The following is a 14,548-nucleotide window of genomic DNA, read 5'->3' as shown; positions in this document are numbered from 1 at the left end:
TAAAAGAGCTGATGTGACTATTGGTAAAGCCAAAACTGTTACTGAGGAGGTACCCGCCAACGTGAATAAATCTCATAAAGGGGGTATTACGTCTTATGGAAAGAAAGTAAGTCACGCGCTCCAATATGTCCCTAAAAGGAAAAAAAGATGAGGGCGGATCACATAATCTCCAAACCAAGACGCTAAGGGAGTTAACTCTTCCGGTAAAACGAATTGAGGCAGTAAAGTTGTCCTCAAAGCCGCTTGCAGGGTTTGTAGCCCAAAATCGTTTGAAGAATGTGGCACTCCCTACAAAGCGAACAGATGAAGGTTTCGATCCTAACGCTTACAAGCTATTTGCAAAAGCTGGATACAATCCCAATGAGCCATCAAAGTTAGGGAAGCTCCCATCAGAAGCTGCAATGAGGCAACCACGTGAAGGTCTGGGATACAAGCAACCGTCACCAATGCGCATCTCAATAAGAAGGGCGAGTAGCAATTATATCAGTGTAGAAGACGAATCTGCCACTTCCAACAGGCCTTCTATCTTTGATCGGCTTGGAAAATCAACTGTGAGAACATCTGTATTTGAGAGATTGGGTCCATTAAAGAAGGGGAATAAGTTCCAGAGAAATCATCGAAATACAAGAACACCCGCTTCACCCAAAATTCAGGAGATCTCTAAGGATTTCCAAAGTTTGGTTCCTTCCAGAATGAGGCAACAAACAAAACTGGTGGTTTCATGTAAAGAAGTACTGAAGGTAAAGCCATACACTGTGGTCTACACTAAGGAACGTGACGAAGATGAAGAAAGTGTAGGTTCTTCGTATCATGTCACTATACAAGGCGAGAATGGTGTTTCGTCTTCGATGGGAGATAATGCGGAATTGGAGGATGTTTCGCCGTGTTATCACATATCCTTCAATGATGGGGACCCTCAAGAAGATGAAGATGTGAAAGATGCTCCACCTGAACTTGAAGAAGGAGTGAAGACGACAGTTGATGCCTTAAAAGAAGTTAACCTTGGCACCGTTGAGAAACCAAGACTCACCTACCTAAGTGCTTTATTAGAAGCTGATGAAGAGAGCACTTATATTGAGTTACTCAAAGAATTCAGGGATGTCTTTGCTTGGAGTTACAAAGAGATGCCTGGCTTGGACCCGAAAGTAGTAGTCCATCACCTTGCAGTCAAAAATGGTGCTTGCCCTGTTAAACAAGCTCAAAGACATTTTAGGTCGGACTTGGTTCCCCTGATTGAAACTGAAGTTAACAAACTCATTGAAGCTGGATTTATTCGGGAAGTTAAATACCCAACATGGGTTTCAAGTATTGTCCCTGTAAGGAAGAGGAATGGCCAGATTCGAGTATGTGTTGACTTCAGGGACCTCAATAATGCATGTCCCAAAGATGAATTCCCGCTTCCTATTCCAGAGCTAATGATCGATGCTACTACTGGTTACGAGGCAATGTCTTTCATGGACGGTTCGTCGGGTTATAACCAAATTCGCATGGTACCGAAAGATGAAGAGCTTACTGCGTTTCGCACCCCCAAGGGTATTTATTGCTACAAGGTAATGCCTTTTGGCTTGAAGAATGCTGGTGATACTTACCAAAGGGCTATGCAGAATATTTTTGACGATCTTCTCCATAAGAATGTCGAATGCTATGTTGACGACTTGGTGGTGAAATCAAGAGAGAAAGGCGATCACATGAAAGATTTGAGGATGGTATTTGAATTGCTTTGGAGGTACTAACTTAGGATGAATCCGTTGAAATGTGCCTTTGGAGTTACTTCTGGAAAGTTCCTTGGTTTCATTGTTCGCCATCGAGGGATCGAAATTGATCAAGCCAAAGTGGATGCCATTTTAAAAATGCCTGAGCCTCGAGATATCCATGAATTGAGAAGTCTGCAAGGAAAGCTAGCATACCTTAGAAGATTCATATCAAACCTGGATGGGAGGTGCCAACCATTTAGTCACCTCATGAAGAAAGGCATTCCTTTCAAGTGGGATCAAGCTTGTAGCAATGCCTTCAAAAGTATCAAAACCTACTTGATGAAGCCTCCAGTTTTAGCAGCTCCTATACCAGGAAAGCCATTGATACTATACACTGCGGCGCAGGAAAGGTCTGTTGGAGCACTGTTGGCCCAAGAAAATAGTGAGGGGAAAGAAAACTCTCTTTACTACTTGAGCAGGATGATGACACCTAACGAGTTGAACTATTCTCCAATTGAAAAGTTGTGTTTGGAGCTAGTCTTCTCAATTCAAAAGTTGAAGCACTACTTTCAAGCTCAGGTTGTCCGTCTTATTTCTAAAGCAAATCCCATCAAGTTCGTGATGTCAAAACCTGTTCTTAGTGATCGACTAGCGAGATGGTACCTCCAATTTCAACAATTCGAGATTTTGTACATCCCTCAAAAGGCTGTAAAAGGACAAACATTGGCAGACTTCTTGGCAGATCATCTGATACCTGATGACTGAGAGCTAACTGATGAACTAACTGATGAGGACGCAATGGTCATTGAAGTTCAACCTCCATGGAAGATGTATTTTGATGGTGCTGCGCATCGTGGGGGAGCCGGGGCTGGGCGTAGTATTTGTCACTCCTCAAGGTGAAATCTTGCCCTACTCTTTTACCTTTACACAACTCTGTTCCAACAATGTTACTGAATATCAAGCATTAATACTTGGGCTTGAAATGGCCGTTGATATGAAGCAATTGCAATTGCAAGTCTTTGGTGACTTCCACTTAGTGGTCAATCAGCTTTTGGGTAGTTACGAGGTCAAGAAGCCTGAACTACGCCCATATCATGATTACGCAAAAAGGTTGATGGGGTGGCTCAGCGATGTGACTATTCAGTATGTACCAAGGAAAGAAAATAAGAAGGCTGATGCTTTAACTGCTCTAGCTTCATCATTAGCCCTGCCTGACCAAGCGTAAGTTACCGTCTGCCAAAAATGGGTAATACCGCCGCCAAATGAGGTCGAAGGTGAAGAAAACGAACTCGAGTATCTTGTTGCTGTTTCTGAAGTTTATAAAGAAGTGGTGACAACCCATTATCGACTACTTATGCTATGGGATACTTCCAGAAAATCCAAGGAGAAGGACTGAAATCCGTCGCCGTGCACCTCGCTTCTTTTACTATAAAGATACTTTATACAGAAGGTCGTTCGAGGGAGTACTCTTGCGATGCCTAGGAGAAGAAGAAGCTCTCCAAGCTTTGCAAGAGGCCCATTCTGGGGTATGCGGGTCACACCAGTCCACACCAAAGCTCCACTTCCATATAAAAAGGATGGGATATTATTGGCCAACAATGGTAAAAGATTGCTTGGACTACGCTCGAAGATGTAAGGCTTGTCAATTCCATGCAAATTTTATTCATCAACCTCCTGAAATGTTGCACCCGACTGTTGCATCCTGGCCATTTGACGCTTGGGGATTGGATGTTGTTGGACCACGGCCAAAGTCCTCTGGTGGGTGGGTACCTATACATCTTGGCTACAACTGACTACTTCTCAAAATGGGCTGAAGTTGTTGCTCTTAAGGAAGTAAAAAAGGAAAATGTTGCAAGTTTCATCCGAGTAAACATTATTTATCGCTTTGGCATTCCTCGTTACATAATAACGGATAATGGAAAGCCATTCGATAATAGGTTGATGAACAGGATTTGTGATCTCTTTGGCTTCAAGCAACGTAACTCTTCGATGTACAATGCTGCCGCCTATGGTCTAGCTGAGTCATTCAACAAGACTCTATGCAACTTGTTAAAGAAAGTTGTCTCCAAGTCCAAACGAGATTGGAATGACTGTATGGAAGAAGCTCTATGGGCATATAGAACGACTCATCGCACGCCAACACAGGCGACTCCTTATTCACTCGTTTATGGAGTCGAAGTCGTCTTGCCACTTGAGCGTCAAATACCTTCGTTACGACTGGCTATTCAAGAAGGGATCACTGATGAAGAAAATGCTCGACTTCGATTTAGCAGAGTTGGAAACTCTTGATGAAAAGAGATTGGAAGCTCAACAGAGTCTTGAATGTTATCAAGCTCGATTGTCTCGCGCCTTCAATAAAAGAGATCGTCCGAGATCCTTTCAAGTAGGAGATCAAGTCCTTGCCGTACGAAGACCCATAATTACTTCCCATAAACTTGTAGGGAAGTTCACTTCAAAATGAGATGGGCCATATGTCGTACAAGAAGTTTATTCAAGTGGGGCTTACAAGCTGGTTGATGCATATGGTATGATAATCGGCCCTATCAACGGCAAGTTTTTGAAGAAGTATTATCCATGAAGTTGCAAGTCATAATGCTCCTCGACGTACGAGGTTAAACTGCAAGTCATGATGCTCCTCAACGTACGAGCCTAAACTGCAAGTCATGATTCTCCTCGACGTACGAGCCTAAATTGAAAGTCATGATGCTCCTCGACGTACGAGCCTAAACTGCAAGTCATGATGCTCCTCGACGTGCAAGCCAAAACTTCAAGTCATGATGCTCCTCGACGTACGAGCCTAAACTGCAAGTCATGACGCTCCTTGATGCACGAGCCTAAACTGCATGTTGCTACACTCCTGGCCCGCAAGAGTATAAACTATGTACGGCCCCAAAAAAAGTCCGCTAGGTTGAAAATCTCGAAAGAGGCGGCCTAGGCAAAAGTTAGGACGTAAAAAAAAATCTACCCAGTCTGAACTACGGTATGACTTGATCCTCTTCACCGAGGTACGTAGGCAGCTTAGAGTTTCATTCTAAGTTCAGTCGCATAAGTTCAAAAGATACATATTGCCCCAATTGTTGTTCGAGTGACGTGTAGAGGAATGCAAAATCAAGCTGAAATGCCATCATCTTGTTGAACTTTGATCTCATTTGATTTAAAAGGAGCAACCTTCCATGGTAAATTGATATCTTCAAGTCCGTTGGTATTCAAGTTGAAGTCCCCAAGTTGAAATCTTCAACTTTGTCGGTCTTCAAGTTAAAGTCTTCAAATTCGCCGATCTTCGAGTTGAAATATTTATGCCCTCCAAGTCTCAAAGTTGAAGTCTTCAAGTTCGTCAGTCTACAAGTTCAAGTCTTCAAATTCGCCGATCTTCAAGTTGAAATATTTAGGCCTTCCAAGTCTCAAAGTTGAAGTCTTCAAGTCTGTCGGTCTTCAAGTTGAATTCTTCAAATTCACCGATCTTCAAGTTGAAATATTTAGGCCCTCCAAGTCTCAAAGTTGAAGTCTTCAAGTTCGTTGGTCTTCAAGTTTCAGTCTTCAAATTCGCCGGTCTTAAAGTTGAAATATTTAAGCCCCCCAAGTTGAAGTCTTCAAGTTCGTCGGTCTTCAAGTTTCAGTCTTCAAATTCGTCGATCTTAAAGTTGAATTGTTTAAGCCCTCCGAATCTTCGAGTTGAAGTCTGCAAAGTCCGCCAAATCTTCAAAGTTTTCCAAGTGTTAAAGTCGATGTCATCTTCAAGTTGAAGCTTTGTAACTTTCCAATCTTAAGGTGGACATATAAGTCCCTTTGCACCTTAAGTTGACCTCTTCGTGGGTTTGTCCTTAAAAGGAACTATAATTTTCCAATCTTAAGGTGGACATATAAGTCCCTTCGCACCTTAAGTTGGCCTCTTCGTGGGTTTGTCCTTAAAATGAACTATAACTTTCCAATCTTAAGGTGGACATATGAGTCCCTTTGCACCTTAAGTTGGTCTCTCCGATAGTCAGGCCACATTGAGAGTAATCTCTCCGATAGTCGGGCCGTTTTGAGAGTAATCTCTCCGATAGTCAGGCCACATTGAGAGTAATCTCATCAAGAACCGGGCCACATTAAGAGTAGTCTCTCCAAGAATCGGGCCATTTTGAGAGTAATCTCTCCAAAAATTGGGCCACAATGAGAGTAATCTCTCCAAGAATCAGGCCATTTTGAGAGTAATCTCTCCAAGAATTGAGCCACATTAAGAGTAATCTCTCCAAGAATCGGGCCATTTTGAGAGTAATCTCTCCGATAGTCGGGCCATGAAAGTAATCCCTCCGATATTTGGGCAGGGATGAGTACCCATCCCCTCACACCCCAAGATTATCTTCTTCATGCGTGGATCATTTTATTGAAGAAGAACATATCTTTCTCGCTTGACCTACAAAAAAAAAGACAACAAAGAAGAAATCACAAGAAAAGAAGAAGAAATTACCTTCGCATTAATGCTTCCGAGTCCACGAAGCTAGACTCAATATGGCTTGCAAATAATGCAAATTGAAGCTCAACAAATATGTGCACATGGGTTTATATAGATTACAAAGAGAGGCGTTAATGTTATGTAATGCGATGTGGGACTGCCATATTAAAGTTCTAGAGGAATTAAGTATCCTAGTTCAATTGGAGAAGGAATAAGTCATGCGGCCTTAATAGTTTCCGTGGTGAATACAAATTTGGAGAAGCCGGCAACAATATGAATTCTGGCAGCCACATCCGATTATGAATCCTACATCTGTTTGGTTTAGTAGTAGATTTGCTAGTTTCCATCAATGACCCATCTCCAAATCAAATCAATTGCATGACACGTGGAAGTCAAGCTAAGACCTAATTGAATTGGATTTATTAAATATGAGTATGGGGTTGAACATTTGTTTGGAGAGGAAAAGGAAACTTTAGAATTCCACCTATTTCTACGTGGACAAAAATTATGAAAGATTATCATGACTCAATTTATCTAACGTGAGTTAGTGTGTTATTTGGTCACGTTGGTAATTGATTGTAGGTGGAAGATTTCATGTTAATTGTGCATTTGAAAAAGAAGAAGGCACATGCTGAGAGTGTATTTGCTTCGATAACGCACAAACTCTAATAATAAAATATTGTAAAGTTTAGAGTCTCTCTCGTCCATTTTGTGAGCAAATTATAATTGGCTCAAGCGCTCAACTATAAATACTTCAAGCCTCGCCTTTGAAATTTAAGAATGTCAATATCGAGACAAGACTTGAAGTAGGGGGCATTTGTAGGCATATAAATTTTACATAAATTAAATCCATAAAATAATTTGGACTATATTTTAAATTCGAGATATATTGGTCCAAATAAATATTATGGGCTAATATGATTGAATTAATTATATAAGTCCAATATATATTGATTAAATAAATAAGTCCTAATCTATTGGGCTAGCCCATTTACATTAAGCCCAGGATGACATCTTCCTAGAGGCCCAATTCGGTGCCACGTGTCAAATGACGTGGCGCGCCAAGTCAAGCGGAAGAGCCAATAGGACCATGTCACGTGTCAAAATGACAAGGCATGTCCAGTCACGCTAAAAGGCCAATGAAATCGCGCCACGTGTGCAAGTGACATGTTCTGGCCAATCAAATGCAGCCATGTAACACTTCAATTTGATTGGTCGGAAAGAGTTTGTTCTTATCACAACTCTTCCCTTCCACAACTATAAATAGGGGTCTTCATAACTCAGAAAGGACACCAGAAGTTATAACAAGAAGCAAGAGAAAGCTCGTGGATCAAACGCCGCAAATTTCTTTACAAGTTTCAAGCTTCAAGCAATCAAGTTCAAGTTCAAGAAATCAAGTTCAAGCTCAAGAACGAAGAACAAATCAAGTTCAGGCTCAAGAACGAAGAACAATTCAAGTATTCAAGATCAAGAACAAAGTCAAATCAAATACAAGGCGTTCAAGATCAAGGCTACTTGTTTGTGATAAAATTCGTGGCAACAATCAAAGTGTTCGCGACGGATAAATCAAATTACAATTCAAGATCAAGCTCGAAGGCCCTTGAATTTATACTAGAAAAGCAGAATCAGAGGGATCATAGAGATTGTAACACTCAAATATTCGAAATAAAATACTACGATTGTTGCTATATTTTCGATCTTGATTTTATTTTCTCGAACCAAATTTATTGTATACCGTTAGTATAAGTTATTTTTACACGATGGATTAAATGAACTATGGACAGACAATGTAAAGTTACAACAACAACAACAACAACAACAACCCAGTGTAATCCCACAAGTGGGGTCTGGGGAGGGTAATATGTACGCAGACCTTACCTCTACCCCGAGGGGCAGAGAGGCTGTTTCCAGGAGACCCTCGGCTCAAAGAGGCAACAAGAGATACTATATTAGTACTATCAATAGACTCATAATAAAACAACATAAAGTACCATAAAATCCATAACATAACATAAATACCATAAAAAACAAAGTAACAGCAATATAAGAGATATAGAAAATACGAGAAAGATGTAAAATATTAATACACAGGAGATAAAGCCCATCATCAGTAGTTGATCAATAACATCCTAAGACTACTTCCTAACTGGCTAGTCTCACTCTAGTGCGCTGTAACACAGACATCACAATTTCCCTAACCTACCACCTTAATGCTCGATCTCCACAATTCCCTGTTTAGGGCCATGTCCTCAGTAACCCTAAGTCGCGCCATATTCTGCCTGATCACCTCTCCCCAATACTTCTTAGGTCTCCCCCTACCTCTCCTCGTACCCACCACCGCCAGTCGTTCACACCTTCTCACCGGTGCATCAGTGTTCCTCCTCTGAATGTGTCCGAACCATCTGAGTCTTGCTTCCCGCATCTTGTCCTCCATGGGGGCCACACCCACCTTCTCTCGAATATCTTCATTTCTAATCTTATCCTTCCTTGTATGCCCGCACATCCACCTCAACATCCTCATCTCTGCAACTTTCATCCTCTGGATGTGTGAGATCTTCACCGACCAACACTCGGTCCCATACAACATAGCAGGCCTAACCACTGCCCTATAAAATTTACCTTTCAGTGTAAAGTTAACTTTATATTTTTTTTGTTAATGTGAAATTAGGTTTCACGCACAGGCACTCACACTAGCCGCATTAGCTGGCGCTGCAGCAGTTGAGTATTATGATCATACAACTACAAATATGCCGAAAGATATCCCAGGTTCCTCGACATGAACTCGTATGCACAGAAGAAATGAACAGGCCACTATCAATGGACAAAGCATTGAGCACACGATTCAATTTTTGAGCATTTTTGTGGGTTTTCTTTATGTAAGATTTTTTACATAGTAGCATGAATCTCCAACCTTACCCCATTCCCCATAATTAGGGTAATTTAGCTCCCACCCTCATCAATTTTGTCCCCAAAATGGGGATGGTGTTCCCTCAAATATGGGGTTACACTATTCATCTCCCACATTACTATTCATCATTTTTTTTATTTTATTATTTAATCTTTTAATTTATCTCTTTATATATACCTAATTATGTTTATGTAATGTCTTTATAATATTAATTTTACATCTTAACTTTGGTGTATAATTTTGATAAATTAATTTTTGTGCATTTATTATTTTTATGTAAAATATAAGTTAATTTTATTATAAGTTATAATTGTACAAAAAATATATAATTATCTCAAAGATGCTCATTTTGCACATAGAAGAATTAAGGACAAAGATGCTCATTTTGCACTTCGTAATGCATTAATAGATCATTTATGAGAGAATACTAGAGGTTGAAGTTGAATATTTATCTAGTATTTCGAATGAATTTTATCGTTATGTAATATGTATTTAATTAATCTTGTATCGCAATGATTTCACTTTTATTTGAATTATTAGTTAATCTATAATAATTGCTTACAAATTATATTATTTAAAATTTTATGGAATTGTTTTAATGGAAATTACAAATTAATGAAAATAAAAGATGGAATTTGTTTAAGCATTTTGCTCTCTACTTTTGGTTTCTTTCCTCTTTTCTTTTTTTCTGTGTGTTGAGTAAATGGACAAAATTGTTAATGGTTCGGATCTTTTATGTCAATTGATTATTATCATAGAGGTTATAAGGTTATACGCATATTCTTTTGATTCATTTTGGAATTTGGCGTTAAACAAGTTTATTAGAAAATAAATTAAAAAGGATTTTCTTGGGAAAAAATACAGGAAAGTAAAAGAGCATGGTCATTTTTTTTCCGAGGAAAAGTGAGAGCTCAGACTCAAATGAGAAGAAAGTAGTTGGTTTCAATTTTTCTTTGAAAATTAATTCAAGCAAACTGTCCTGCGTACAAATCAACCAAAAAAAATGCAAAAAAGAATATTTTGGCTGATAAGCTAGCTATTAGCAATATATGCTTAAGTCATTGAATGATTGAAACAAATAAGTTCTCTTACTCAAATGTGACAAGTTAAAAGGGATTTTCATCGATCAAATACGGATATTGCGGTGAAAATTTTAATTAGCAAAAGGAGTAGGAAAGCAAAACAAAAAGAGGGAAAAAAGGAGTAACACAACTTCAAACTTGTGATACTGTAGTTCAAATTGTAACTTCTAAATATTGAGTTATTTCTAGGAAAATTGATTTCCGAAGCGGTGATTTATGGATTTCTCTAAATAAATAGTATGTTTTTCGATTTTACTTCTTGTACACCCATATGAATATATGTTTTCACCACTCCAAAACTAATTATTTACCTTTTCTTTTGTGTCATCCAAAAAGTACTTTGGATAGTACCTCTCAACAAGATTGATATGTTTGAATCTTAATACATGACGATTTTTTTATTGGTTTCAAAGAATGATTTATCTATCTACCTATAAATAAAAAATGAATTGTTACACAAATAGCCGGTCAAATTCACTATTTATCTTTTCTAATCGATAAACAAAATTTGGATTGAGCCTCAAAGGCAGGAAAATTGCAGAAAATAAGAAGACCTATGAGCAAAATCACTTGACCAATAGTACAAAAGAGTAAAATATTATATATCACAAAAAACAAAAATAATAAAGCTCTTATAGGCTTTATTTTTCCTTTATACTATTTTTCTTTGGGGCAAAAACAAGAGGGATTAGAAGAGTGAAAATAAAAATGGAAGGATTAGAGGTTAAACAATTTATTAAAATAAAAATTACATAGACACTTCATTCATTTCCTTCCAAGTAAAATAGTGATGAGAATTCAGGAGCATTTGCATTTATACCCGCCCTTTGTGTCACGTTTTAACTTGTGGTCGCTTTGTAAAAAAATTGCAAGTGTACCCGCTTTTTCGCATAACTTCAGCATTCGGGGCTGAAGTAGCGAAGGCAATCATGCAAAACTTCAGCATTTTAGTAGACGAGCCTGAAGTTTAGTTCTAGAGCTGAAGTTTTTGTTTTGTAAATGGCGAACTTCAGCTCTAGAGCTGCAGTTGTTGTTTTGTAACTAGCGAACTTCAGCTCTAGAGCTGAAGTTTTTGTTTTTTAACTGGCTTATGGTTTTCATGCTTCCCAAAGGCTTTTCCAAGACAAAGCCTTTGTCATTCCTCGGAACCTTTTTCTTAATTCTACATGGTAGTAATAGTATGTTTCTTTTTACCAAAGAAACTAGATTGTCAGTATCACAATAGTTCGATCTTATATTTCAACTGAGCATTGTAAACCTCTTCCAGATGATGTATGGATGGATATTCTAAGCAGACTTCCAGCAGAAGACCTACTCCGTTGCCAACTTATCTGCATGCATTGGAACTTCTTAATATCTACACCACATTTCAACGACTTGTATCTCAACTGTGGCGCTGTTCCTATTATGATTGTCCAGCAGAAAGAGTTTGAGGGCGGATATAACTTTGAGGAGGAGAAGGAGGAGGAGAAAGGGGACTGAAGTTATTTAAAAAATAGGTACAAGTTAAAAGCTTTTAGAAAAATGGGTATAGATTAAATTGGGTCGACCAAATAGGGCACCCCGTGCAATTTTTACGAGAATTCACAAGCATCCACAATCCTTTCTAATAATGGGCCTAGACGAGAGAGTGGACTCATAATAATGGGCCCAAATGTTGATGGACCGGAATGACGATCCACAGAGACATAAATCTCACAAAACAATATATAAACTCACACTCGAAACCCTAACCCTTTCTTCTTCTCATAGTTCCTCCCAAATCGCCGCAGCTTCTCAGGTCAGTTCTCTAATTCTCTCTCTCCAATTCGTTTCACAATCCAGTTCATCGATGTCTGATACGTATGTGATTTGTTGGAAATGCAGGTAGAGTTTGTGTTTTTTCTTTAATCGCAGGAGAAGATGAGTAAGGGAAGCAGCGGAGCCACCAAGGGTGGGAAGAAGAAGGGAGCAACCTTCGTGATTGATTGCTCAAAGCCTGTTGAGGATAAGATCATGGATATCGCTTCACTGGAGAAGTTTCTGCAGGAGCGCATCAAGGTCGGAGGAAAGGCTGGAGCTCTTGGTGACGCCGTCACTGTCACCCGTGACAAAACAAAAATCACTGTCACCTCCGAGAGCACTTTCTCCAAGCGGTAAATTTTTACCTTTACTGCCGACTCATGCTTCCCTCCTATATTTGTATATAGAGCTGTAGAACTGGAACTGTGTCAATGGTGCAGCGTGAACATGCTGTCAATGTTGTTATATCTTGATGTTGCGGTTTGATGCTGAAGTGAGATAAACACATAATGTCAATATAGGAATTTTAGCGCCATATTTAATGTGATAGCTTTCTATGTGTGGTACCTGATGATGTAAATATTAGGGTCAGATGTGATGATGATAACTAATGTTTTGATTTATACTTCTATTCATATATTTTGGGACATATGAACGTATGGAAAAGGTGAATAGAAATTATATGCAAATATAGTGTTACATCTTCATGATGAACAAAACATAATAAAGGCATTGGGCAAAGGAGGGGTTGTAAGATAATAGAAGCGTGTTGGATGTACCATCCTGAACAGAATAAATGCATAGGAGAAAGGAGCTTAGAATGGTGACATGGTGAAGTGGAATTAGATCAAATCACTAGAACACAGAGTGTTGGATGACACTTGATGCTTAAATTCTAAAATTTTGATCTTTGAACTTGAGAAATGACTCAAGTGATAGATGGAATCAATTAATAGGCTAATCTTGTGGCCTGCTGCTGAATGCACCATTAAGGTCTGATTCTTTCCGTTTATGTGCAATGGAGGTAAGCAATTCTTTACAGTGCAGGGAAGATAAATGGAGTTCATTTTCATAAGAGTGGATCATGAACTTTAGTCTGTGTATCACTAGTCTTAATCACAGTAAGGTTGGAGGTGATGTCATTTTTGGCAACGTGAGGTGCAAAGGAACATATTTGATGGATTCATTTATACAGAAACTCACTTGGAAATTCCATTTACAGTCCTATTATTTTGCATTGCTTTTATGGTAAATATTCTCTGGATATTAACCTCATATTATGAATTTCATTTTACTGGACTGAAACAAAGTTCTCTTTATTTTCATTCTTAAATGTGGTTGGTTATTCCAATTCATATCCAATGTTATTGCAGTACAAATGACCTGCACAACCTCACTACTTTCTTGCTCTATCGTGAGAGCCTACTATGAACTTATTTCACTGTAATTTGGATATATGAACTGTTGTAATTCACCATGTTTTGCTGGCTTGATGCATTTCTGTTAAATATATTTTCAACCATTGTGTCCTATGCAGTAATGTTTCCTTGTTTTACCAGGTATCTGAACTACCTGACCAAGAAGTATCTCAAGAAGAACAATGTCCGTGATTGGCTCAGAGTTATTTCTGCAAACAAGGATCGCAATGTCTATGAGCTGAGGTACTTCAACATTGCTGAGAATGAGGCTGAGGAGGAAGATTGAGGAGCTGGAATCTTAATTGAATCTTTAGTTTGTAGTTTCTTCTTATCTGATATTGTTGTCTGCGTGAGACATTATTTACAATTTTGTCGGTGAAATCAAATATTTGCACTTTTGCCCAGTTAAATGGAGAAAAAGAGATTAGCCATCTTGTAGTTTTTATATCTTATATATTGTGGTGTTTTAGGAGTGAGCAATCATCAATCTTGAAAAGCACATGGTTAATGTGCCATCTCTTTTTCATTGCTTTCTAAACTCTTGTTTTTTACAACTTTCATCCGTGCAAAATGTGCATTTTCACTGCATGTGCAATGTATCACTGCAATAATAATTTAGTTAATGAACCATTTTTATCCATCAGCTAGTTTGGTGTAAATGGAGGCTGGATGTCCCAAATAGTTGTAGTAGGTAAGGTTATCATCTTATTCGTGGGTGCTTTAAAAGCTCTTAGTAGCTGATTCTATGCATGTGTGTTATGATTTATTGCTGCCTATTAAAAATTGGTATAATGGATTGAGCCTCGCAAAGTTAAAGATTCTGAAGTGATTTTGGCAAAACAAAAGTAATTGCAGAAGTAAATTTAGTAAACGTTGCTTTCCTGTTATGATTCTCTGTTTTTTGTTACTGCTACTTTTCCCTTGTGTTAAATGTTTAACCTGAATGGAGGACACTGGGGACCAGTTGAACAAATGTTGATAATGTTAAACAATGCGAGTGATGTCTTGCTAAAGCTTTTACGTGCCTGTTATGCACATTAATTTTCAATTGGAAGAAAAACATGTATTCAGTTGAAGCTTTGCCAAAGGAAACACATCCCTCATTAGATAAGAGTGTCACAAGTTATTAAGCTACCGATTTTTTGTCAAGAATAAATTAAGATGGAGAATCCAGTACTTTAGGTTGTACCATTGGCATTTCTGGTAGCAACGTCCTACAAGTCATGGGT

General features: G+C 38.6%; 1 protein-coding gene across 1 annotated transcript; it reads left to right on the top strand.

Moving 5' to 3' along the window:
* Positions 1–11,775: 11,775 nt before the first annotated feature.
* Positions 11,776–13,750, top strand: LOC107759189 (large ribosomal subunit protein eL22y-like). The gene is made up of 3 exons (XM_016577070.2): positions 11,776–11,899; positions 11,986–12,254; positions 13,461–13,750. Exons 2-3 carry the CDS (start codon positions 12,022–12,024, stop codon positions 13,603–13,605), a joined length of 378 nt encoding a protein of 125 aa, XP_016432556.1. The 5' UTR covers positions 11,776–11,899; positions 11,986–12,021; the 3' UTR covers positions 13,606–13,750.
* Positions 13,751–14,548: the final 798 nt, after the last annotated feature.

Source organism: Nicotiana tabacum, chromosome 7 (assembly GCF_000715075.1).
Source record: "Nicotiana tabacum cultivar K326 chromosome 7, ASM71507v2, whole genome shotgun sequence".
Taxonomy (NCBI): domain Eukaryota; kingdom Viridiplantae; phylum Streptophyta; class Magnoliopsida; order Solanales; family Solanaceae; genus Nicotiana; species Nicotiana tabacum.
Note: the sequence above shows the minus strand (reverse complement) of the source record. Positions and strands in the feature narration are given on the sequence as shown.